General features: G+C 52.0%; 1 protein-coding gene across 1 annotated transcript in view; it reads left to right on the forward strand.

Moving 5' to 3' along the window:
• TTC7A (tetratricopeptide repeat domain 7A) overlaps nt 1-24436 on the forward strand; it is a 120307-nt gene that overhangs the window by 31448 nt on the left and 64423 nt on the right. Inside the window, exons 4-8 of the mRNA XM_015538689.2 lie at nt 122-252; nt 2734-2849; nt 13423-13501; nt 14275-14432; nt 15001-15064. Coding sequence (XP_015394175.2) covers nt 122-252; nt 2734-2849; nt 13423-13501; nt 14275-14432; nt 15001-15064 — 548 coding nt within the window. The remainder of the gene's footprint in view (nt 1-121; nt 253-2733; nt 2850-13422; nt 13502-14274; nt 14433-15000; nt 15065-24436) is intronic.

The raw sequence follows: 24436 nt of genomic DNA on the forward strand, positions 1-24436 counted from the left end.
CACTGTGGACCTTGCCCCTCACTGGCTGCTCCTGAGCCTAGGTCTCCCTGGGTCTGTGGGCAGGGCCTGGGGTTGGGGGGCCGGGGCAGGGCACGTCTAAGGTGCTGTCTTCCTCCCGCAGGCCTCTCCCTAGAACGCCTGCCCAACTCCATTGCTTCCCGCCACCGCCTGACTGAGAGGGAGGAGGAAGTGATCACCTGCTTCGAGAGGGCCTCCTGGATTGCGCAGGTGTTCCTGCAGGAGTTGGAGAAGGTGAGCACTCTGCTTATAGCTGCCTCTATTGAGCGCCTGTCATGCCAAGCCCCCCACTAAGCCTGTGGGTGACCCTTGTGTGTACTAGGATAAGGCACCCTCCGCCCCCACGACGCCACTCTGCCTCATTGGTTCGAAAGCTTATCACAGTATACCTCTTCTGTCAGAGTGAAACCCTTCGCCTCCACACTCTTCTATTTATTTATTTAATAACTAAATGAGTCCATACCATTTGTGGGAGCCCAGAGCCTCCTGGATGAGCTCAGCTCGGACGACCAAATGTGACAGCCCTATCTGTACCTGTAAACTTGTGTAATCCTCACAGCAACTGTATGAGGTAGATGTTGTACTTATCCCTAACAGATGAGGTTTAGAGAGATACAACCATTTGCTCACCGTGGTCCCTTTGGAAGAGGTGTTGGCTGGTCCTTGCACTTAGGCATCCTTCCCTCTCCTCAGGTGGCCAGGAAGCTCCCTACTAGATCCCCTCGGGGAGGGGAGGCCTTGGGGCCCTTTGTCCTAGCCTTTCAGAGGCCAGCAGTGCCGGCAAGTCGGGGCCTGGAAGTCTTTGGGCGTCCTCTTCTCCCAGCTCCCCCTTGCAGGGGGGATGGGGGGGGTGGGAGGGGGGCTGTCAAACTGTTGGCAGGACAGTGGTTCTGGTGTTAGCAGATGTTACCCCGGGTCTTCCCTTCTGGGGGGCTCTTGGTTTAATGGGAGGACGGCAGACAGCTATATTTAACAAAGATACTGCTCTTGTGTCAGGCAGTACTCCTGAGTACTTTACAGTCATTCTTGAATTTAACCCTCACACCCACTGGCTGGGATAGGCCCTGTTGTTCCTATTTCCCAAGCGAGAAACCCTGGTTAAGGAGGAGTTAAATGACTTCCCAGAGTTCAGACAGTTACTAAGTGGCATTGGCAGGACTGGAACCCTGGGAGTGTGGCTCCGGTTACTTGCAGGGGAGAATTCGGGGGTGGTGCCTAGGCATGCTGTTCAGTAGATGGTTCGTAGATGCTGGAAGGCGGGTGCTATATGGCAGAGTAGACCTGGGTTGGCATCCTGAAGGAGGTGGTTATGAGCTGAGAGTCAGAGCCCAGAGACATTTGTCCTTACCTACTTTGGCAAGTGCCAAAATGTCAACCCAGCACCTGTTTTGTGACAGGCCTTGTAGGAGGAGTCGTCCAGGCCAAGCCGATTCCCCCAGAGTGGGATTTCTCAACCCTCAGCACTATTGACATCAGGGCCGGATCATTCTTTGCTGTGTGGGGCAACCTTGTGTATTATAAAATACAAGTTGTGGCAGCTGAAGATGTCTCCAGATATGCCAAATGTCCCTGGAAGGCAAAATCGCCTCCCTGTTGGGTGTTACTACCCTAGAGTCCTTTTACTTGATTGGGTTTCAGGAGGAAAGGAAAAGTTATTGGGGGACTCAGCAAAAACAGGACTCGAGTGCATTCCCTGGCGGAAGTCCACTTGGAGACTGGCATGGCTGAGTTGACCTCTGCTGAGGTCACATGGATCACTGCTAGACAACAGTGTTTTAGGAGCTCTTCACATTGGAAATGCATGTGGTTTTGGAGAAAACTTTCATGAAAAAGATGGTCTCCCATTCATCCAGAAGCCCAGGCTTTCGACTTTTATGGTGATGAGCTGTAATGGTGGGCAGGGCTGGAATCAGTGTCCTGTGGCATTGGGCAGACAAATGGGCCCCGGGAGCTAGCTATCTTGGGTCATGGAAGGGCAGGCCACAGGACCCTGTGCATTCTCAGAAATGGTGCTGTGTCCCTCCTCAGACCCAGCCCCAAGCTCCAAGGAACTAAGAACCTCTCTTAAATCTACTTCAATTTCTAAAAGACAAGATGGCTCACTGATTAGTGTCTTGGATCAGGGCAGGGAGGTGGCCTAATAAAGGCAGGCCTATCTCAGTGGGGCTGGGTGGTCCTCTTAGAGCTGAGGCTTAAGGACAGCTCATTAATACCACAGTTGCTCCTCAGGCTTCCCTGGAACCAGGAGTCTTAGCCAGCTAGACTGTGCTGACATTCCATGGTTATATGACAGGGACAGTGCCTGGTATATGGTAGACACTCAAGTGTTTGTTGAATGAATGAACCAGGAAGTAGTAGAAATAGCCTGACCCTGTAACTGGCCAGACTGAAGTTTGAGGTCTAGGTGCATGCCAGCTTTGTGACCTTAGGCACTTTCTGAGCCTCAGTTTCCTCATCTATAAAATACAGACAAAACCAGCTTTGTAGGGCTATTGTGGGCATCCAGCATTTGGATGAGGAGAGAGTGTTTTAGACATATTTTAAACAAAAGCAAGTTAGGTTGGATTTAGACTGAGAATCGCACCATGTGTCCCTGAGGCAGCCAGAGACTTGGGATGGTAACGGGACTGCCACCTCCACCGGGGCTGGCTGTGACCCCAGCCCCTCCAACTCACAACTTTGAGACAGCGGCTCTCTCTGTGTTCCCCTTCCCAGATCACAAATAACACCACATCACGGCATCTGAAAGGCTCTCACCCAGTTGACTATGAGCTCACCTACTTCCTGGAAGCCGCCCTCCAGAGCGCTTATGTGACAAACCTGAAGAAGGGGTAGGTTGCTGGCAGCTAAGCGGGACCTGGACATTTTCCTCTGGGCCGGGGTGTTCCTGACGCCAGTCGTGTGGAGTCTGGCCTCTCGGATCTGGGTGTGTGCGTGTGTGTGCTCTCTTGAGAGGATCGGCAGGGGCTGGTGTGTTCACATCTTGTCGGGCTAGGGTACACAGAGGTGCACGCCTGCAGAGGGGGCCAGTCCTGCCCCAGCTGGACCCCTGGCCTGGAAGAGGCCTGTGCTGTCCTCCTCTCTCTCCACCCTACCCTCACTGTTAGATGAGAGGCTGTTGCTCAAGTCCCTGTCTTCTGAATGGTAAGAACAGGGCAGAAAGGTCCCAACCAGGAGGCAGCTGTCACCCGCTCTCATGTGAGAATACTGCCCAGAGCTCCTGATCCATCCCAGCTGCTTAGAAAATCAAAGGCATTGTTATCAGTTCTGTTATTTTTTGTGGCGGTCCACAGCTGGCTAGGCTGTTGGCCCAAACTTGAACTTCGCACCTTGTTTTTTTTCTTTTATTTTTTCAAGTGCTAGGTCAGGGAGGCTGTGGTGTCACCGTTTGGGACATGTGGACCAGGAGGCCCAGAGAGCCAAGGCAGCTTGACCCCCAAGGGTGGGGCTGGCCCCAGAGCCCTGGGATCCTCGGACCACCCTGTGGCTGGGGAGGTGTGGGACCGAGGGACATCACAGGGACCCTGGGAAGCATGCTGCCTCTGCTCCACCTCCACTGTCTGTGTTCTCTTGTCCTTTTTTGGTTGCTGAACTTCAGTTTTAGAGATACAGTGGCCCGGTGGGCTAGTTCCTGTTTTTACTGCCCAACAGCTGCCACCTGGCTACTTCTCTCTAGCTGCAGACCGCCATTGCCTGGCTCCGCCCGCTCCCCCGGGGCACCCTTCTTTCAGCAGGCGTAGCTCTCAGGGATGGATGGGGGATGTGAAGAGATGCCACCTTAGCTGAACCTTTGCAGTGTGGGTCTGCCTCTGCCTGTTTTGGCAAAGAACATCTTAATGGAGCATGGCCATACCTACTGTTTAATATTGTCTCTCTCCCAGAGTGGAGTAGAGAGCAAATCCTAAAATATTTACTCCCTTGCCCTTTGGAGAAAATTTGTTGACTGATGCCTGCTCTGCGTTTAAGAGGCCCTCGCTCCCAAGGCCTACTGTAGGCACAAAGGGTGAAGGAGCCCTTCTGTATGGTAGACCCTAGGAGTAGATTTTGTAAGGAGGGGGTCTTGGTGATTTCGGTGTCTTGTCCCCTTCATGCTTTCCTTTAACAGATATTAATTATCTTAAAATACATGCTGAATTTGTGCAAGGCACTTGGTAAGCACTTTGTTTCATGTGTATTTCATGGTCCTAGCAGTCCTCTGAGGCAGGTGCACTTGTTACATCCCCATTTTACAGGTGGGAAATGGAGGCCCAGAGGACGTAAGTGACTTGTCCTGGGCAGAGCCAGCTGATGCTCCTGCCCAGTAGGCTCCCCTGCCCACAGCAGAAACCCTGGGGTTAATGAGATCCTGCTGCTGCCCTCAGGTGCTCCAGCCTAGTGAGTGTGCTCCAGCTTGGAAGGCATGGCCTCAGCTTCCAGTGTGAAGATTTCAGGGGCACCCTGGCCATCTGGAGGTCACCAAGGTCTGGGAATGGGAGACCACACAGCAACCCTGGGCAGGTTCCTTTTCCACCCTCCAGCTCTGCTTCCTTCCTCAAACAGGGGGTTCCTGTTTGTCCTGTGTGTGTGAGGGGTGTGAGGGTCCAAGGAGAGGCAGGAATGAAAAGACACTTTGAGTACAGAGCTCAGAGCACAGGGAGGGGATTGCTGTCCCCCACCTCTCCGCTGCAGTCCCCTTGAGGCTGCCTGCTGCCCTTCCCCACACCACACTTGCTGCAGGTGTGATGAGGTTAAGGTGACCGTCAAGGACAGCCAGGAAGGAAGGAGGGAGAGAGCCGGCAGTTATCAAGCACCTGCTGTGTGCTAGGCTAGACCATGTGCTCAGTGTACAGCACCCTGTGAAGGAAGTCAGGTGACCCCAGAATGCTTGAGAGCGGACAAAGGACTGGACAAGGTTGAGTAGCTTGGCCCTTAGTGCTCCTAGCGGAAACCCACTAGGATTCCAGCTTTGGATCTGAGCAGCCTTTAAACCCATGCGGTTTACAGTTTGGGAGTGTGTGGGAGAAGGACAGAGCCCTGGAGATGGTTGGGCTGATCCTTGCTCCGCTGACTCAAGGCTGTCTCTGTCCCTCTGGGACCCTGAGTCACCGTTCTCAGTGGGTGGCTCCTCTTCCTGAAGCTGGTCCCACCCTCCTGGTGGGGCTGTTCCTCCCTGCCTGTGTTCTGCACACTCTGGCTGTGTGTGTGTGTGCGTGTGAGTGGTGGTGATGCCGCCGGCAGTGGACAGAACATTCACCAACCTTCACCCCTCCAGGAAAGCCCAAGTGATATTGTTTTGTTCTTGTCACTCTGCTCCCCACCCTTCATCCTCTTTTCCTCCTAAAACAAATTTCAGTGCTGAAAGCCAGGATGCTGACTCTTCTCCACCCCCCTCCCCCCCACCCCGTGCCTCCCAAATAAAGAGCAATGGAAACTGAATCATCTTTTCTTTCCAAGCAAACAGCCCAAACATTCGAAAGCTTTGGTGTGAGCAGCAGTCCCCGGTTCACATGGCAACAGCTCAGCCCCTCTGTCCATTTCCTGTGGCCGCATCCAGCCCAGAGGTGGCCCGGGAATGTGACAGATATTTAAAGCGTGGACTGTGTGCCCGGCTGGTCTTTAAATAATTTCTTTACCCCTTTCCTCTTAACAGTAGCTAATACTTGTTGAATACTTGCTGCATGCCAGGCAGAATCCTGTGAACATAGAGGAACTAATAATGTTCCCATTTACTGAAGAAGAAAGGAGAAGGGGAAGTAACTTGCCCAAAGTTGCAGAGCTAACGGGTGGTAGAGGCAGCATGCCTGGTGCTGAATGGGGTCTGTGCCCCCACAGCCCGAGGCCTCCCCTTCCACACACTCGAAATGGTAGGAGCTTTCATAACTACCCGTTTCGGCCTTCAAGTCAGAGTTACATCTTCCTAGGTGAATCACCAGTTCCAATATTTTTCTTATATGTTTGTTGTTGTTAGGAAGTTCAAACAAACAAAAAGTCACCTTAAGCCAGAGTTCCTCATCCTCAGTACCTGTTGACATTTTGAGCCAGATACCAGTACATTGTAGGCTTTAGCGACATCCCTGGCCTCTACCCACCCACTAGATGCCAGTAGCTCTTCCTGCCCCAAGTGTGACAACCAAAAATGTGTCCAGATGTTGACAAATGTCTTGGGTGGTGGAGGGCTAATCACACCCAGTTGAGAACCACTGTCTTAGCCTAAGTTGCAAGAAGCAGAGGTTCAGGGTAGGTTGGGACCCCGATACCTGACATTGGGTCTTCTCCTCCAGGGCAGCTCTGAAAAGTCTTTTAAGGGTCTCCAGAACTGTTTCCTGCTGACTAAATCCACACCCACACCCACCCCCCACCCCCCGCTCATCTGGGCTTTTGGGGTGTTTGGGAAGGTGATAAAACTATTCCCTATGTTCTGAGAGGTTACAGCCCAGTAGGGGGTAGGGGCTAAGGCAAAAAACAAAAACAAAAAACAAAAAAACCCCCAGAGAACAGCCCAACCATTCATTTCACAGAAGCCTCTGAGAGCCCACCATGAACCAGGCATCCCACCTTACTCAACAGGTTTGAAGCCAGGAACAGGATGAGCTCCCCTCCTTAGGGAGCTTTCTTCCATCCAAGCACTGAGCAGACAGTGAAGGAGCTGAATGTAGCCATCAGAAGTCTAATGGGAGGGAAGGGAGGCAGGGAGGTGGGGGTGCTGCTGGCATAGGGGGGCTCTCAGGGGCCAGGGAGCCTCTCGGTGTTAGAAGACTTCCCTTTGGGCCTAAGGAGCAGGGGGAGATGGTGGGACCTGCTTCTGCGTAGAATCTGCGAGCTGGCACTCATTCCATGTGGGCCTTGGGTAGATCCCGGGGTGCTCTGCCCTTGGGGCCAGATGGCCACAAGCAGTGCCTGGTCCCATGGTCCACCCTTGTCTCTCCAATTGAGGATTTGACATAATTTAAAGGGTATGGTGTTCTCCACTGTGAAAAATGGGGTATGGTGGTATTTGCTTGACCCCCAACAGCTCTTCTTTTATTCTGAGCTTTGGTTAAATCTGGGCCTCAGTATTTTACACTTAGTATGTTTGAGGGACATTCATTTTTTCCAGGGGCCTTGCCCTATTGATCCATCAGTTAATTCCCCCCCAGATGACTTCTTCCCTTGCTCTGTGGCTGATGACAGGGTTCCTAACTGACCTGGCACTGAAAATACTGACCTAAAAGGACAATCATTCATTGAGAGACCCCCTCCCTAAGGAGGGGACCCTGCGGTTCGATTCCCCTCGCTGCCACCAGAGGGCAACCGTAGACTCTGAGTGGAGCTTTGTCCCAGGTAATTCTGCAGAGCCTGCTGCCAGGAGAGGGCACCTTTCTGACGTGTTCTTATGACTGCGGATAATGGCAGCTGGGCCCAGAGTCCTGGCGGTGGGAGAGGTTTGGTCTCCTTTGCATGAAGCAGCTCCAGGGGTGAGGCAGCAAGGGAAGCCAATGGCGATGCAATACCAGGAAAGCTGACTGTCCCTGTCCGCGGCCCTGACCTCAACTAGGACCTGAGTCTCTGGGCATCTCCCAAGAAACAAGAACATAAACTGACTAGGCTCCTCCCCCAGAGTGGACAAGAGGCCATTCTCTTTGGAGTGGTTTTTTTCCCTTCCTTCTGCCTAGACCTACAGAGGCTTTTCTTGGCTCTGGGCTGGGAATAAGCTTGAGCCATGTGTATTGAACCAGGTGGGCTGTACATTTTGTACATGTTAAAAAAAATTTTTTTTTAACTACTAAAGCAATATGTGCACACTGTACCAAAACCAAACAATAGAGAAGGGAATGTGTGTGCTTTCTAAGGGAGTTTCCTGGGGCTTGGCAGATTGTTCAGCCTTATAAAAGCACTCTCCCTTTCTTGGGGGGCGGGGGGGGTGTGGGCGTGAGTCTGTGTGCACAACTGCACATGCTTCACCTTGCCAGCTAGGTGCTGAGTCAAGAGGCAGCTAAGGCAGCCTGGGCTGCAGATGGCTGGGGTGGGTTGAGGGTGGGGGGGGCTCTGCCCAATGGTGAGGCACCTTAGAAAGCCCGGCCTGCTGTTTGGTATGACCTCGTGAGAGGTGTGTTCGATCAGCAGCAATTTTGTCTTGTCCTCAGCAGCCTCCCACTATCTGTAGTGCTGAGGAGGGCAGGAGACAGATTGTTCTAAGGGGGATTCAGGGGCCAGAGTCATCCAACAGGAAAGCCCAGGAGAGCCTCCTAGTGGCCTGTGTCACTCTTTGGGGCACAGAGACACCTCTGAGGCCCATTGGAGAGAACACACTCTTCCAGCCTCTCATAATGCACAGCCTGTATTTATTGTTAGCACCCATTGCCCATCTCCCACCTTGCTAGAGAGGAAAGATCTCCTTGCCTGGATGTCCTCAGTGCCCTTTTTCTGGGACTTGGGGTGAAGAGGAGAGCTTTAGTTTTTGAAACTGATGATATGGATCTATGGCAGGAGTAAACAGCTTGATAACTATTTGAGCTACACCTGACCTGGTCTCCTGATTCAACTCTCCAGCTGTTGGGATCTGCCAACTGGCTGTGCTCTTTGGCCAGAAACCTCTCTTACACAATTAGTGCCAGCCCTGAAATGGGGACTTCTGGTCAGGGTCACATGCACCAGTGTCTGTTTAGATTTCATTCAACCATAAATTCCATGCAGTTTCTTATTCTCTCAAATCAAACCAAGCCAAAAACAAAACAAAACATTTGTTGAGTACCTACTGTATGCAAAACACTTCGCTAAACTCTGAATAAATTGAGTGTGGCTGATTTAACAGACTGTGAGCTCCTTACCTGCAGGCCATGAATGAGACACTCATTCTGTCTCTCAGTTCATTTTATCAGGGCATTTGTTGAATGCCCCTTGTCAACAGGGCTGTTGACCAGGTACTGAATATACAGTAGGTACTTAGTAAAGACTAGTCAATTAGCTGAATTCCAGAAGTCCTGGAGTTCAGATGGCCTGGAAAGGAAAGCATTATCTTTCTCAGGAATAATTTCAGTGTAAAGGGAGTGAAATCTGAACCCTTGGTGCCTATGGTAAGCTCGCCTCTCCCCCTTGGGTATTAGATGGCCTGAAAAGGCAGGCGTCTACCAGGCTTTAATTTTCCCATTGGAAAATGGGAGTTTATTTATTCCACAATGATTTCTTGAGTGCCTTCTATGTGCCAAGCATTGTGCTGGTACCTGGAAGAACCAAGCCAGCCTTACCAGCCTCATCAGAAGCTGTGAAGACTGAATAGGACAAAGCATTTGAAACATCTGTTCTCTGCCTGCTGCTGACGAGGGGCCGGCAGTGGGGGGAGTGGGGAGGGGCGGCAAGAGGTAGAGGGGGGAAGCTTGCCACCTAGAGGCCTCCCTAGATGACCCATCACTGCCTTACATCTCTGTCTTTCTCTTCCTGGCCAGCCAGGAACATGACTTGGGATCAATCACTTCCTGGCTTCTCCACACACAGCCTGCTTCTGGGCCAGGGTTGATCTGAGGCCCTGTTTGAATATTGTTTAAAGTGGCAGCTTTGCTCAGAAAGGTCAGTGTGAGAGACCAGAACAAAGAGATCTTTCAAGCCGCCCTCTCACGGGACTGGGAAAAGCCCCAGCTCTACCTGGCACGGTTAGCATTAGCTCAGGCTGGTGGGAGAAACCATCTGATTTCCCATTTCCTGGAGGGATGAGCTGAGGCAGAGGGGTGTTCCCAGCATCTTAGAACAGGTCGAGGCCTGTTGAGAGCCTGAATCTCTCCCCATACAGCCCTGGCCACTGAAGCCTCTGTATTGGTTTTTCTCTTTATGTGTATTCAATAAAAATTGGGATTTACCCAAAAGATGCCCAAGGGTAATTATTTGCTGTGCTAAAGAATTCCTGGGAGCTTATTGAGATACCAGAATCCCTTACAGATTTGAAAATAGTAAAATTACACAACTTTTGGGACATAGGATCTTGTGAAGATGCAGTTCTGATTCCTTAATTGTGTGTGTATTGGGGGGAGGCAGGATCCCTGAGAGCCTGCATTTCTCTGAATCCCCTGAGCGATGCCAGTGCCGCCGGTCTGGGAGCCCTCTTCCAGTGTTGATGATGTGGAGACTAAAGGCAGGGAGAGAACAGTCCTTGGGCTGGAGTGGGAAAGAGAGGCCATAGTCCCTCTTGGCTCTGGGCTCCTGGTAGCAGCCTGGGCCAGGCTGCCAGGGAGGAAGCTGGCAGGGAGTCCACAGAGTGGAAAATCACCCACAAGTCCCAGGAGCTACCAGCTATCTCTGGGCCATAAGGCCCTGGGGCAGTCCCAGGGTGCAGCCCCTAGGTCCAGCCTTGCCCCAGCCTGTGGCCATTGGCCCAGCTTCCTGGGCATTGCTCTCCTACAGACTTCCTAGAGCCATCCAGTCCTGCTCTCTTCTGGGAGCTCATGCAGTCTGTCTTTTCTGTCTCCTGGTGGTGGCTGATGTTGAGCTCTCCCCTCAGCTGGCCTGGCCGACGGCCTGCTGTCCAACTCTGGGTTCTTTTCTAAGGCAGAGGCCTCAGTGGGACTGAAGGGCCTCTCCTGCAGACTCCTCCTACTTGGGCTCCTGGGGACTGCTAGTCTGTCCCTGGGTGTGATTTGTCTATGGGGAATCCTGCTTATATGTCCCCTGGGGAGGCAGGGGCTGGTGGAAGGCGAAAGATGGACTTAGAGCTGGAAGATCCCCTCAGGTACTACTGTCCCTTGCCCCCTACTCATTCGGTCCCAAACTTCAATGCAAAATAATGTGGCAAATGAAAACATAATGTAATGTCATCTTTAGGACCCAAATTAAAAGGAGAAAGGAAAATAACTAATATTTAGTGAGCCTCTACCACATGCCTGGGTGCGTTTGGGCTTCACGTATGTTCATCTTCCTGACCGCACTATGAGTAAGTGAGGAATCCTCCTATGGATGGGAGATGAGAATCAGAGTGGCTGCTTCACTTTCCCAAGATCACAGATTCAGAATCTGGCTGCAAAGCTGGACTTTCCATGTCAAGTTGTCCCTTCTGGAACCTGGCTTCTTACTTAGCATAGGGGAACTGGAAGACACTGAGGATCAGGTAAACCAGTGGTTTTCAAAACTGAATGTTCATTGGAAGCCCTTGAGGACTTGATAAAGCCCAGACTGCCGGGCTCTGCCCCAGAGTTTCTGATACAGTGGATCTGGAGTGGGGGCCTCAGACTTTGCATTGTTAATAAGTTCCCAGGATGCTGATGCTGCTGGTCCAGGGACCACACTTTGAGAACCTGTGGTCTAATCTATTCTTTCCCAAGCTCTACCTCTAGTGATACACAATATGGCTTTGAGTGATATACAGACTAACTTTTTATAAGTACTTCTATATTTAATACCTATTTCCAAAAAAAAAAAAAACCCCTAGCATACCAAATCCCTAATTTCAGGTATTTTTTTGTGAAGGTATTTACTAAAGTAAAAAAGAAGATGTAAAGGAAAGTATTGCATATATAATAACACTGATGGTGTGCAGCTAGTAGCAACAATCACAAATGTGATATGCAGATGACAGAAATCTAGGAGACACTGTCCAAACTGAAGTCCTGATTTTTTAGAGGAGGAGATGGTACACAGCCCACAGGTGAGCCCCTCCTCAGGCTACATGGTATCTGTAGCAGTACCCAAACTTGACTTGTCTCTAAGGGCTTCCTGTGGCTTCCTGTCCTGTTTGCCCCTCGTCTCTGTGGCTTCCTGTCCTGTTTGCCCCTCTTAGTTCTTCAGAAGCTCTGGACAGACTAGGAAAGGTCATTATGACTCTGACTCTATCCCAGGGGTCTTTACCTCCATTCTCAGCCCCACAAACGAGGATCTGTGTTTATAATGTTAGTCGTTTGCACATTTTTACTTTCTTCTCTGAAACCAGAGGTTCCCAGAAGGCAGGGACTTGGTCTGCAAATTTTTCTTTTTATGGCCCCACACCCCAAAGCTCCTAAGAATCTGTTTTGTGCATGAAAGTTGCGGGAGGGGCTCCTGTGACTTCCCTAGCTGCCACCTTTGGCTCTTCACCCCTCTGTAGTCTTTCAGTTCTGAATTTGACCACCCGGCAGCCTCTGCTTTCCCTGTGAGCTGTGATCCAGGGAACCCCCACAGGAAATGAGAAGGGTGGTGCTCAAACATTTGCTGAGCACATGCTGTGTGCCAGGAGCTGTGCTAGTGCTGAGCTTCAGCAGCAGGACTGGAGCCCTGCCCTTGGAGAGCACAGCGCACCAAGGGTCAGCCCATGAATGGAAACTGACCACACAGTGTCAAGCTTCAGAAGAGGAATTAACAGGGTGCAAGAGGGACGCAGGCAAAAAGGGTGAGCATGGGGAGGAGTTTGGGCTGGCTGCAAGGAGGAAGTGATATTGGAAAGGCTTTCTGAGGGTGAATGAGGAAGGGCTGTTTAAGGCAGTGGGAGGAGCCTGTGCCAAGACTTGACATAGGTCACCTGGGTCGGTTGTTCAAAATGGACCTGAGTGGCAGGAGATGAGATGGGAGAGAGGCAAGGGGGCCGTCCCTTCAGCCCCGCGATACCTTGCTGAGGACGTAGACTGGATTCTGTGAGCCCTGGGGGTGCTGACGAAGGGACCAGCCTGGGGAGGAACAAGATGACTTTTGTCTGTCAAGTGGACCCCTCCAGGGGCGATGGAGCAGTGTTTCAAACTGCAGGCCACAACTAGTGGGTTGTGCAAACTAGTGGGCTGCAAGTTCTTTTCAGTGGGCTGCAGCCAGCATTTTTAAAAAGAGGAGTAGAGGGAGACATAAAATAGAAAATACCAGAGTGGACGGCACACAGTAGAGCTAGGTAATGTGTCAAGAAACTTGCTTCAGTTTTATGTAAGGAAAGTGTGTGCATACTGGGTTGCAATTTAAAATGTATATTTTACTTTCGGTCACACTTTAAAAAGCTTGCAAATTATTTCAGGGCCCAGAGAGCTGGCAGGGGCTGGGAGGGGGGGGGCGGGGGGCAGGTGATACTGGCCTTTGTGGTGATGCAGGCTGGTCTAGGGCTCTGGTGATGGGGACTGAGAGGTGAGGATGGACCCCAGCGTTGACCAGGTGTGGTGGGTGAAGATGAAGAATTTGAGGTTGATTCAAGTCAGAAAGTCTGACACCAGCCAAGACTTTGGGGCCAAGACAGCGTCTTGTTTGAAATATTCCATCTTGGTCCCCTTCTGGTAGTGAATGGGAAGCCTGGGTTCCTGGGGGACTGTGAGGGAGAGGGATCCTTCTTATTCTCTGATCAACTACATCCTGGGCTTCTAGGATCCTGGTGTTACAACTCTGACCTTTCATTCCAACTGACTGTTTTCAAGTAAAACTCTAATGGGCCAGCTTCTGCTTACATCTGCAGGTTTGATGATGGTGTCTGTGGGAGCTAGGCTGGTAATGACCCTGCTTCTGCTGTCTTCCCTCTAGGAACATCGTGAAAGGGATGAGAGAGCTCCGGGAGGTCCTACGCACCGTGGAGACCAAAGCAACTCAGAACTTCAAAGTGGTAATAACACACGGCCGAGGCCTCGGGGTTGGGTGCTGGCTGTGGCTGGCCTGTTCAGGGCTCACTTTCAGTGGGAGACAACAGAAGTGCTAGCAGGCAGCGTATGAATCAGGGATGATAGTGTGTCCCACGCATGCTTCTCCTCTCCCTGTCTGTGCTCATGGCAGACATTGTTAATCAATCTCCGCATTCTCTCCCACTACGCCTGGGAGGCACCGTCAGCATTCTTGTCACAGCACTGCCCACAGCCCCTAGCGTTAGATCAGAGTTAAAACCTAATGTCATCCCTTCCTAGCAAGGTGCTGCACCAATTCTTAGGGATTGTTTATGAACCTAATAAATAACCTGGACTCACTTTCCTGCCCCAATTCAGGTCTACCTTCTCAGGCTTTGATTCACCCAAAGTCAGAGCCACAGCTGCTTCTCACTCTAGAATTTTTGGTCAAATATCAGAAAGCCATCTGGTCGAGAGAGAGCTGCCGTGCCAGTGGCTTTATGCTCTGCAAGGGCTTGCTGAATACTCAGAGCAGTGCTGGGCTCCATGGGGCCTGAGGAGGAGGAAACATATGTCTTGTCTAGGAGAGGAAAGAGGACAGGAGATGAAGTAGAAGCCATCAAAGGCCAACAGGAGGGGTGCTGGAAACAGAACAGGGGGCTCCTCAGGGGTGGAGAGGCAGGCCTCCTGAAGGGGCAGCACACTGCAAACAAAGGCAAGTGGATTTGGCCGGGTGGTGGAGGGCGTTCCAGGTCTGACTTCCTCCCTTTTCTGCCAGATGGCGGCCAAGCATCTGGCGGGGGTCCTGCTACATTCCTTGAGTGAGGAGTGCTACTGGAGCCCCCTGTCCCTCCCGCTGCCTGAGTTCATGAGCAAGGAGGAGAACTCCTTCATCACGCAGGCCCTACGGAAGCCTCACCTCTACGAAGGAGACAAGTAAGCTCTGCTGGTCTCATGCCACACTTGGGGTTCGGCCCTGCCAACATCCCCTCTCTCTGCCCTGCACTTGCCCTAGCTGCCACCCAGCTCACTGCCAGGCAGGCAGCAGCGGGAGCCAGATAGACCAGGGAAGACAGTCTCAGGATGGGGTTGGGAAGAGAATTCTCTAAGGCATCCGAAGATCGAATTATTTGGAGGGTATCTGCCTTCCTACTAGTCTTTGTGTGCCTTCTCTCGTATTTGTTTAATAACCGAAAGTGGGATTTGTGCTCCTGGCTCCCTGCCCCAGCTGTTTCACGCAGCACTGGGTACTGGAAGGGACATTTCTTCCCCTGGAGCATCTGCAGTATTTCTGGCCCCACCACCCACCCCAGTCTTTCAGATCCATAACTCTGGGGCTTGATAAAGATCTGCAGGTGCTATCCGGTGCCTGTGAATTATGCAGGAGCGGGTCACCTTACCGGGGCAGCTGCTGACTCTGGGGCAGAAAGGCCGGTGTGGCAGGCCGGCTGCACTGCTTTGAGAGGGCTGTGCTGGAGCCAGGGCCACCGTTTGTGTCTTTCAGCCTCTACTGCCCGAAGGATAATATTGAGGAAGCCCTCCTGCTGCTCCTCATCAGTGAGTCCATGGTAAGCTCCAGGGCTTTCCTTCACTGCCCCCATGGGGTAGGGCTGCAGGGCTCAGGCACAGGCCACAGGGTCCTGACCCAGCTCAGCCTCCCACAGACGTCCATAAAGCAGGATTCTTGGACTTGTGCCCCACACTGGGGCGAGGCTCCCTAGGCTACTAGGTTTGGGTCTGGTGCACAGACTGTATTTGGGGGCCTGAGTAGGGACTGAGTTGAGTCCTCAACACCTCTTCTGGGATTCCAAAAGACAATTATCAGTAAGTCATGAGTGTGCACTGAGCAGCCTTGTGCTGATTCTGGGGCAAATGTGAGGGAGTGGAAGGAGCATGCACTTTCGAGGCACAAGGTCTGGATTCAGCTTCCAGCTCTGCCAGCTGTCACCTGAGGGCCGTGGGCAAATCTAGTGCCTTTGAGCCTCAGTTCCTTCCCCTGTTAGATGATAGTAGTGCACAGAGGTAAGTGTGCCTGTAGAAGGAATTCAGTCATTCACACAACTATTTATTATCATCTACTTTGTGCCAGGCCCTGTTCCGGAAGCCAGAAAGGCAGCAGCAACCAAGCGGAGAAAAGTCTCCACCCTCATGGACCTTATATTCTAGTGAGGGAGGTGGACAATGAATTAATCAACCACTGCAATGTCCAGGGTGCTAGTGTCTGAGTACTGTGGAGAAATAAAGCAGAGGAGGGATAAAGTGTGCTGGACAAAGTGTGCAGGAAGTGCTCTTTGGATGTTTTCATAAGACCCATTTCCCCTGCCTCAGGCAGGAAGATGAGCACCCCCCCCCCACACACACACACATACACACACAGACACGTGTTCACACATACACACGCATGGACCCTGGAGCCTCAGCGGAGGAGAGAGTGTGGCCCAGGGGATGGTGAGAAGGACGGCCTGGACTGGGCAGAGGGAGGCGGAGGAGGGGTGTGCTGGAGCAGCGAAGCCAGAGGGTGCAGGTGCTGCCCACGTGGTGTGCTTGGGTGGAGTCCAAGGCTGCATGTCAGCCCTCTGGCTAAGGGGTCCCTCAGAGCTTGTGAGCTGGGGACACCCCACCTCCCCCCAGGTTGGGGACTCAATTTGCTAAATTGGCACATCTGAGAGCAGCTTGTAGAAGTGGAGTTTAAGAAACCAAGACCCCATGAGCTGGGTCCCTGAAGAGCCTGAAACTAATATTCCTCTGGACACCTGGGACAGTGCAGTAATAGGACTTGTTCAGAGAGCTTTGGTCAGTGGGTTTCTTCCACCTCACCAGGTCCGCCAGCAGGGAGGCAGAAGAGGGACACTGGACTGGGGCAGCGAGAGATAATAGCCTTCCTTAGCCAGGCCATGGTCCAGAAGGTTTGCAGGGTCATGCTGGTGAGGGGGTAAGTGGTTGCTCAAAGAAGGGGCATCTAGCTGGTTAGCCCGAGGTGAGGATAGAAATACCAAGTGCAGGGTTTGATTTTCATGGGAGAACAATGCTCTTTTCATGGAAAATGGGCCCCCACTCTAACCACAGACTGAGCCCCAGTTTCTACTTCTGGCATCTCAGACATAGACTGGTACCCCACCCTGCCCCCACCCACACACCTGAGCCATCTCACCACCTACCACTCTCGGATGAGACTGCACTGAAGTCATCTGTCTCGGGAAACCCCCCTTCCCATGCTGAGGAATGACAGGTGGGAGGCAAAAAGGCGAAAGCAGGAACATTTCATAGGTCCTTTCTCTGCCAGGTTCTGAGCCAATTATCTCATAGAGAGAAGCCTTATGTTGAGCCATGTGAAAAAAATAACCATTTCATATGGTTCAGTCTAGTACTAATATGTTCTCATTGTGCAGATGAGAAAAATAAGGTCCAGGGCAGGTTTGTGTCTTGGTCAAGGTCACACGCTAATAATCTTCACAGCCATGAACTGAATGATGTCCACCTCCCTAAATAACTTCCAAAACACAGGCCATGGAGCCCAAGCCCTGGACTGCAGTCTGGATTCTGCCACTTACAAACTGCTCTGATTCTTGGCTCCCTCATCTGTAAAAAGGCCAAGGGGGTAGTTTTGAAGATCAAATGAGACGAGGCTCAGGGAGGGCTTTGCAAGCAGGGACGTGCCTGTCGATGTGAGATGGCAGGGACCGAGGCTGGACTCTGTCTCCCTTAGCCATTTTTGGTGGCCTCTGCCTGATCTGGGAGCCCAGGACCAGAGTTCAGATGCCCTTCCATTAGATTATCCCCCCACCCAACCCCAAACCCTCAAACTACCCTACTATATCTCCAAGTGGAGAATGGCCTTTTACTAAAAAATGGCCTACATTTGGAGCCAAAGTGAATTTTCCTAAACGTGGGATTTCTCTCCAAGAAGCTCCTGCCCTTTTGCAAGAGGCCGTGTGACTTGTTGGCCTGCCCAGGAGACTCAGAGGGTGCAGGCCGGCTGGCCAGGTGGTGTCCTGGGAATTCCTGTAGCACACAAAGCAGAGGAAGTGCCCAGATGCTGTGTGCACTGGGCTGGGAGGAGGCACTCTTCCAGGGCTGGCTGGTTTGTTTCCTCTTGCTCACACCCAGCCTGTCACATGTCTAGAAACTTTAGGAATCTGGGGGGGAGCTTTGGTGTCTCATCTACAGAGGGCTTTCCACCTGGGATCTGGATCTGGCTTCTGTGGCTCAGAGCGGTTTCTCAGAGAGACCAAATAGCCTCTGACTTCTCCCTTGCCCTTGTTTCGTACCCTCTTCCCCTGCGGGTCACATTTTCAATCAGGTGTGGACACCACTATTCCAGCCTCCTGGGCTCTGATCCCTTAGCTGAACCCTGAGGCTCAGCCTGGCTTCCACGTACCTGTGGGGTTTTCCTCATCTCCCTTTGATGCTGGCTGGGCTTGGCTGCAGATGATAGGGAGAAGCCTCTAGAACAGCAGCTGGCTGCCTTGGCTGCTACTTGGGTTTTCCTGATACATGCCGAATTCATTGTGCTGTGGTAAAAGCTACCCCAGCAGAGCCAGCCCAAGAGACATAATCATGAAAGCTTTCCACCTCTAGGATCACCAGAGCAGCTGCTCTGGGAAACGGTGTCCACAGGTTTCTTGAGCATGTCAGCCCCTATTTTGTGGTTTGGAACTCAGAGTAGTAGCTTGCAAGCAGTCTTGAGCTTGGGGCTGTTACCTTAGATACGGTTTTTGTTACAGGCCAGCCAAACGTGATCAGAATGAATAGGGAATCCCCTTGTCTTTCAAGAGGTAAATAGAAACCATACAAGTGCTTTCACAGAAATGCAAGGGATGTGAGTTATAACTGGTTGAAGAAGATTTGTGTTTTAGACCTAGTTTTGAGTCTTTGGGGCCAAAAGGACATTTTGTTTTATTGTTTTATTTTTTACTTATTAAAAAAATTTTTTTTAATGTTTATCTTTGAGAGAAAGAGAGACAGAGCATGAGCGGGGGAGGGGCAGAGAAAGAGGGAGACCCAGAATCCAAAGCAGGCTCCAGGCTCAGAGCTGTCAGCACAGAGCCCGATGCGGGGCTCGAGCTCACAAAATGCAAGATCATGACCTGAGCTGAAGTCAGACTTTTAGCCAACTGAGCCACCCAGGTGCCCCCAAAAGGACATTTTAAAATTCATCCATCCACCCACCTGTTTGCTTATCCATCCTTCCATCCATGTGTCCATCCATCTAGTCTTGTTAGAGAAGCTACAACATACCAGGCCATGCCCAGCACCAGAGAAACAATGATGAGGAGTTCAATCACAGCCCCCAATTCCACCTACTTCCACCCTTTATCCAGGGAGCTGGAGAATCCTGGTCCCCATATCAGGAGGAATCCCTCCACCCCCATCTGCTGAAGCCCAAGTATGTATTTTAGTTTTTAAAAGAATCCTATATCAAAAACTAGTCTAATTTTCTCAAACAGTTGGGGAACCAGCAAGTACAGAAATCTTGATCATTTCTACAATACTGATCTAGGCATAAAATACATGCTAAGGCAGACAATCTGTGGGTCCCTGTTTCATTCAGCTGGTGGAGAAGTTGCTGCTGGTATCAGGTGCTTGGAAACTAAAAAGGCACAAAGGCCTGGTGTTGAGTGAGAACGGGGTGGACGAGTAAGCCTCTGGGGACCAGGACCCTGCAGCTTAACTAACTGTGCCATGCCCAGTGTCAGACACCCAGCAGTCTGAGTCTGGAATTTGCCATTCACAATCTGTGTGGCCTGGACAAGGTTCTTACCTCCCTGATCCTTGGTTTTCTCCTCTGTAAAATGAGACTAATAAGTCCTCTCTTGCACAGAAAAAGCAAGAAAATGAACACAAGGCGCCTAGTACATTGTAGATGTTCACCACGCATTTGTTTTGTCCTGATAAATACTTGGCTCCAGCTCAGTCATTTTAGAATATGTTGAGGCTCAGTTCTGGTTGGAACATAAATTGGTTTGAGGATACCATTCAGTTTAAAAAAAAGAAAGAAAAGAAAAGAAGAGAAAAGAAAAGAAGAAAAGAAAGTGCTTCTTGGGCTTGATTCCATTTGGGACTCAGCAGATGAGCACAGGTCGTTCCAGCATTTGGCACCTGGTTTGCTTTAACACGAGGCCCTGTGCTGCTGCAGACTGTGATGGTAAAGGGTCTGATAATGCTGCCAGCTCGGAACAGTCGGTTCAGTAGAGGTGGGAGAGCCTCTCGCCCTCGCTGGCAGGAAGAGCTGCGATTTCTGCCGCAGAAGCCTGATGCAGCAGGAGAGTGGGGGCTGGCGTGGGCCTGGCCCGGGTTGCTGCGTAGATGGGACGCGTCACAGAGCATGTTATTTCTTGGCTCTGTGGACCAGCAGCTTGAGAGCCGTGGTAATTATGTCTGCTGGTGGGGGACGAGAGCACAAGCAGAACATGACAGTGCCCTCCAGGGAGGGGCAGGTGCCAGTCGCAGATGCTGCTGGGAGACTCCTTTCCGGGGTGCTTTTGTAGGGTGGCAGCAGCAGGCCCTGAGACCGGGTCCTTGGCCGGTGGAGCAGCTGTGTCTGAGAACACGGCTGGACCCATTGCCCGAGGGGCTTTTTTCCTGATTGGAATGCCCAGCCTTGTGTTTTGCTTTGGTTCCTTTATAAGCAGAGCCATCCCAGGGCTTCTGTTGGATTGGACGAGGCTACTGGACACTTCTTCAGAGGCCTCCAGGGGTGAAGTCAGAATGTCTAGGCTCTAATCTGGGTCCCACCTATCTGTATGCCTTGGGGAGCCTCCCTGGGCCTCAGTCTTCTCATCCGTAAAATAGGATAGTAGTGCATGAGGTCATTGTGAGATGCTTACAGAGTACTCAACAAGTACTCAACAAGTAAAGAAGTTCCCTTTACTTCTCTTACCCTGTTTGTGTCCAGGATTGGAGAGGAGAAATGGGACCAGGTGGAAGCGAAGGTCAGTGTGGTCTGAGGCCCTGCAGTCAGCATAAGGTCAGGACCAGAGGCAGGCAGAAGCTGTCCTGGACTGGCTGTTGAAGGCGCAGCCTTAACTCTCGGGGACCTTGCACAATGAGTTCACCTTCTGGGACTCAGTTTCCCATCTGCCCAGGGGGCATAGTAGTTCCCCCTGCCCCTCCCTGGAGTTACTGTGAGGCTGGATGAGATGTGACAGATGTGACCCTGAAAAGGTGACATGCAGCACACGTGAAGGATGACTGTTGGAAGAGGAGTCTCCTGCCTCAGCTTTCACACGGGCTGGCCTGCCTGGAGACCTGGCAGTTGTCTCGCTGACCTCCTGGGAGGCCCTACACTTGCTTCATGGATCCTTCTCCAAACACCAGATATGGGTCATGCTGGCAGTAATGAGCTATTGGATGATGGGGGTGGGGAAGAACATTCTTCTTTGCTTTTCCTCTTTTGACTTGCAGAGGGCCTGTGTGAATGCCCTCAGTTTGGAGGGGGCTTCCATGGGGAGACAGCCAGAGGGCCCAGGTTGGGAGAAGGTACAGCTCACAAGCCCTGCCTGGGACAGAATTCGTGGACCAGACAAGGACAGGGAATGTCCAGAGGCGGAAGGTCCTGGAGGTTGTGCTGGGAGAATATTCTGTGTTACGCCCAGCCTAGTAAGGATGGTGATGGTGAGAAGAGTATTTAGTGTCTACATATTGCTTTATGGGTCTTGGTGCATTCATATCTGTCACTGCATTTGATCTGAAGGATTTCCTAGCAAGGCCATTTGGATGGTGGAGGAAAAGAGTGGCTGGGACTAGTTCAAAGGTTGCTCGTGAATCTTGTAGTATCGCTGGCCTGAGGGTGGTGAGCCCAGGGGAGGAAGAACAGCACACTCAGGGCACACAGGCAGTGACCAGAAGTCCCCAAAGTGTCTGAGGCTCCGCCCTCCATGCCGCACATGAATCCCTGCCCTGTTGCTAACCCCCACAGCTTCCTTCCTTTTGCCCTGTTTCCCCCACCCGGCGGGCGAGCACCACTGTAGCATTTCACCGCAGCCCTGCCCCAAAGCCATAGCAACTGGGGCAAACTTCTGCTTTTGGCTTTCTTTTGGGGAACCATGCTTCCCTTTTGACATAGGCGCCAGGTCCCGAGGACCCCTGAGGAGACCCCTTCCCTGCTGTCTACCTTCTGGGGAGGCCAGCCCCCAGGCTGAGGAGATGCTCAGATCTGTTCCTGGACTTCTGACTCAATCCATGCCCAGTGCTGGAAATCCACCGCTCCCATCCCCCACGCACACATTCAGAGACACTGTTGTCTTCAAAGGCAAGGTCTAGGGCAAGAGAAGAAAGTTTCCACACTAGGTCCAGAAATCTTTCTCTCTCAGCGTCATTCTACAGACATGGACCAAGGAAGGTGCTGGAGACAGCGAGACATCCCTGCCCCAAGAACCCCCAAGAACTGTTGAGCATACAGGGGCTGGGGTCTGTGTGTCATGCTGGGAGAGGACACGGGCAGGGGGCCTTGCCTGGTGGGATAAGTCAGGTCAACACCTGAAGGAACAGGTACGTGAGTTGGGTTGTAAGGAGCCAGGGGGCATCCAGATTGACAGAGGTTACAGACTGTCTGTCCATGGTGCAGAGAGGGAGCTGAAGGAGTCCCATGGGGCAGGGGGACAGTTGGGAGCTGGTTGTGGGAGAAGCTGGCCAGGTGAGCAGGACCTCATGGCGAAGGGCCTCATGGCAGCCACAGAAGAGGAGGTTTGACTTTGTCCTGGAGCAGTCTGGAGGGGGTTGGGAGTTGAGGTCTGCAGGGGCTGTTCTTCAAGGACAGGCCAACCAGAGTTGAGGCTTCGGTCATAGCTCACTGCTCACCATCCCCAGAAGGATATTGGTATGCATGGGTAGCTTCCTAGGTCCTGCATGTGCCCAGCCAGGCATCTCCCCACTCCCCACAGAAAAGCCCCCCAACCCCACTCCACCACAGGCTGCCAGTGTTGCCCCCTTTCCATTAGGACCCCTCTCCCACCCAAGCTCTAGGTCAAATTCCACTGGGCGCAAGTACTGTTGCTGCTTCCAGAAGATTCCACGGCCCCTCCCTGAGGGCAGGGTCTGTACCTCCCGTCCTCTCATTGTCCCCCACCCCTGTCATTGCTGCCTGGCAAAGTCACCTCTCTGGGCCCCACCCTCAGTGGCCAGAGCTGGGGAGCTGCTGGAGGGGAAGGCCGGAAGTGGCGGAGGGGGGAGGTACATGGCCAGTGTTGTGTTCCTGCTCTGCTTAGAGAAATAGCTCCTGCCAAGCCTCTCAGAATTTCTTCTCTCTTCCTGATGGTGCCTGTGTGGGTGGATTTCACTGAGAAGGAGAGGGATTTCTCTGGCACTTTCCCTCTCTGCTCCTCTCCCTTAACCCTTTGGAGTTCCTGACCAGCTCTTGTTTATCCAGCTGGCACCAGTGCTCATCCTTTCTGGGGATCTCCTGGCCTCTCCGGCACCTTCTCCTGGGACTGGTACATGTACATGGTGGGGGCGGGGGGGGGAGGGTTGGCAGCCCTCACCTCTTGTGGCTGGAGGAACAGCCATCAGAGCCCCTGGCCACTGCCTTGCCTTCCTGAAATGCCCCCATGGGTGAGTTACTTCCTTGGGTCTTACAGGCATTTCGACTTCCAGAAGACTATGGGAATGCACTTCAGGCCTGCACAACAGGACACTTTTCAGAGCCTGCAGTCTGAAGGCCATTGACCTTCTTCTGCCTCTATAACCACTTGCTCTTGGGAACCTCAGCCCCTGACCTGGAGGAGGGGTTATTAGTCCTTCCCAGGTGGAAGTTTTGAGGACCATCTCTGGACAGGAAGGATTGTCATTTTAAGTTTCCTTTTATCCCAGCATCCTTGGTTCTGAGGTCCTGTGTGGGAAAGTAGAAGAGGGTGGGTCCCAACATACAAAAGGGGGCTCAGTCCCTAATACAGATGGAGGAGGATACTGAGAGTTGCCAGTAGGGACATCTGGCTGGAACCCAGCTTTCCTTCAGTTCAGATACAGTGCTCAGGTATGTGTGGTGGGGGCTGGGGGAGGCAGAGGTCCCAGAGCATCCCTAGCCTGGTCCCTGCCCTGTTGCTGCTCAGCTCGAAGAACCATGATTCGTGTTGAATTACTGCCGAGCCTGAGTGTCGTCCCCAGGGCACAGGTTTACAAGAGGGGGTGGGATCACAGGCCATAGAAAAAGAGGGTCCTAAATCCACACGGGGGAGATTTCAGGCGATACAGATTGTACAGTCACCTACTCCTAAAGCACACTTTCCCATTCTCCTCCCCCCATCCCGCCCCCTGCCACCACCCTCCCACCCAGTAGCCACCTGGCAACTCTGAGCTACTGAACTCCTAAGTGCTGGACACCAAGCACAGAGGCCCTATGTTATGGGAGAGGTTTCTTAGGGAGCTCATGAGAGTTCCATGGTCAGAAGGAGTCAGGATAGGGTCTGGGTTGGACACAGGGTGATGGGAAGGAAGTATAGCAGCGGAGGAGTCCTTATCAGAGGGACTCGGGGGACCTGCAGAGGACACCAAGGAGCCACAGCCCAAGCTCCCCTCCTGTGAGTCAAGCAGCAGAACCACCCACCTGATCTAGACAGTTCCAGATATTACCTGAAGCTCTTTCTGTGAGTGGACAATTCCAAGCACACAAGGAGCTGTTCCACAAAACACAAAAACATGTCCTCAAAAATGCCAGTGTTTGAAAGACAGACGAGGGCTGAGGGGCTCTTCTGGATGAGAGGAGACAAAAGAGACGTACTCCCTGAATGCAGGGCATGGTCCTGGATTGGTTTCTGGGATGAGAAAATTTCTAGTTAGACCAGCAGTGGGCAGGTGGTAAGATCTGACTGTGAGCTGGTATGAGAGGTTTCAGTTTTACATTTCCTAAAATACTGGCATTCCTCTTGTGGTTGTTAAAAAAAAAAAAAATGCCCTCTTGTATTTAGGGGCAAAGGGTCATCTTACCATAATGACTTTATTATTGT

Source organism: Panthera tigris, chromosome A3 (assembly GCF_018350195.1).
Source record: "Panthera tigris isolate Pti1 chromosome A3, P.tigris_Pti1_mat1.1, whole genome shotgun sequence".
NCBI classification, from domain to species: Eukaryota; Metazoa; Chordata; class Mammalia; order Carnivora; family Felidae; genus Panthera; species Panthera tigris.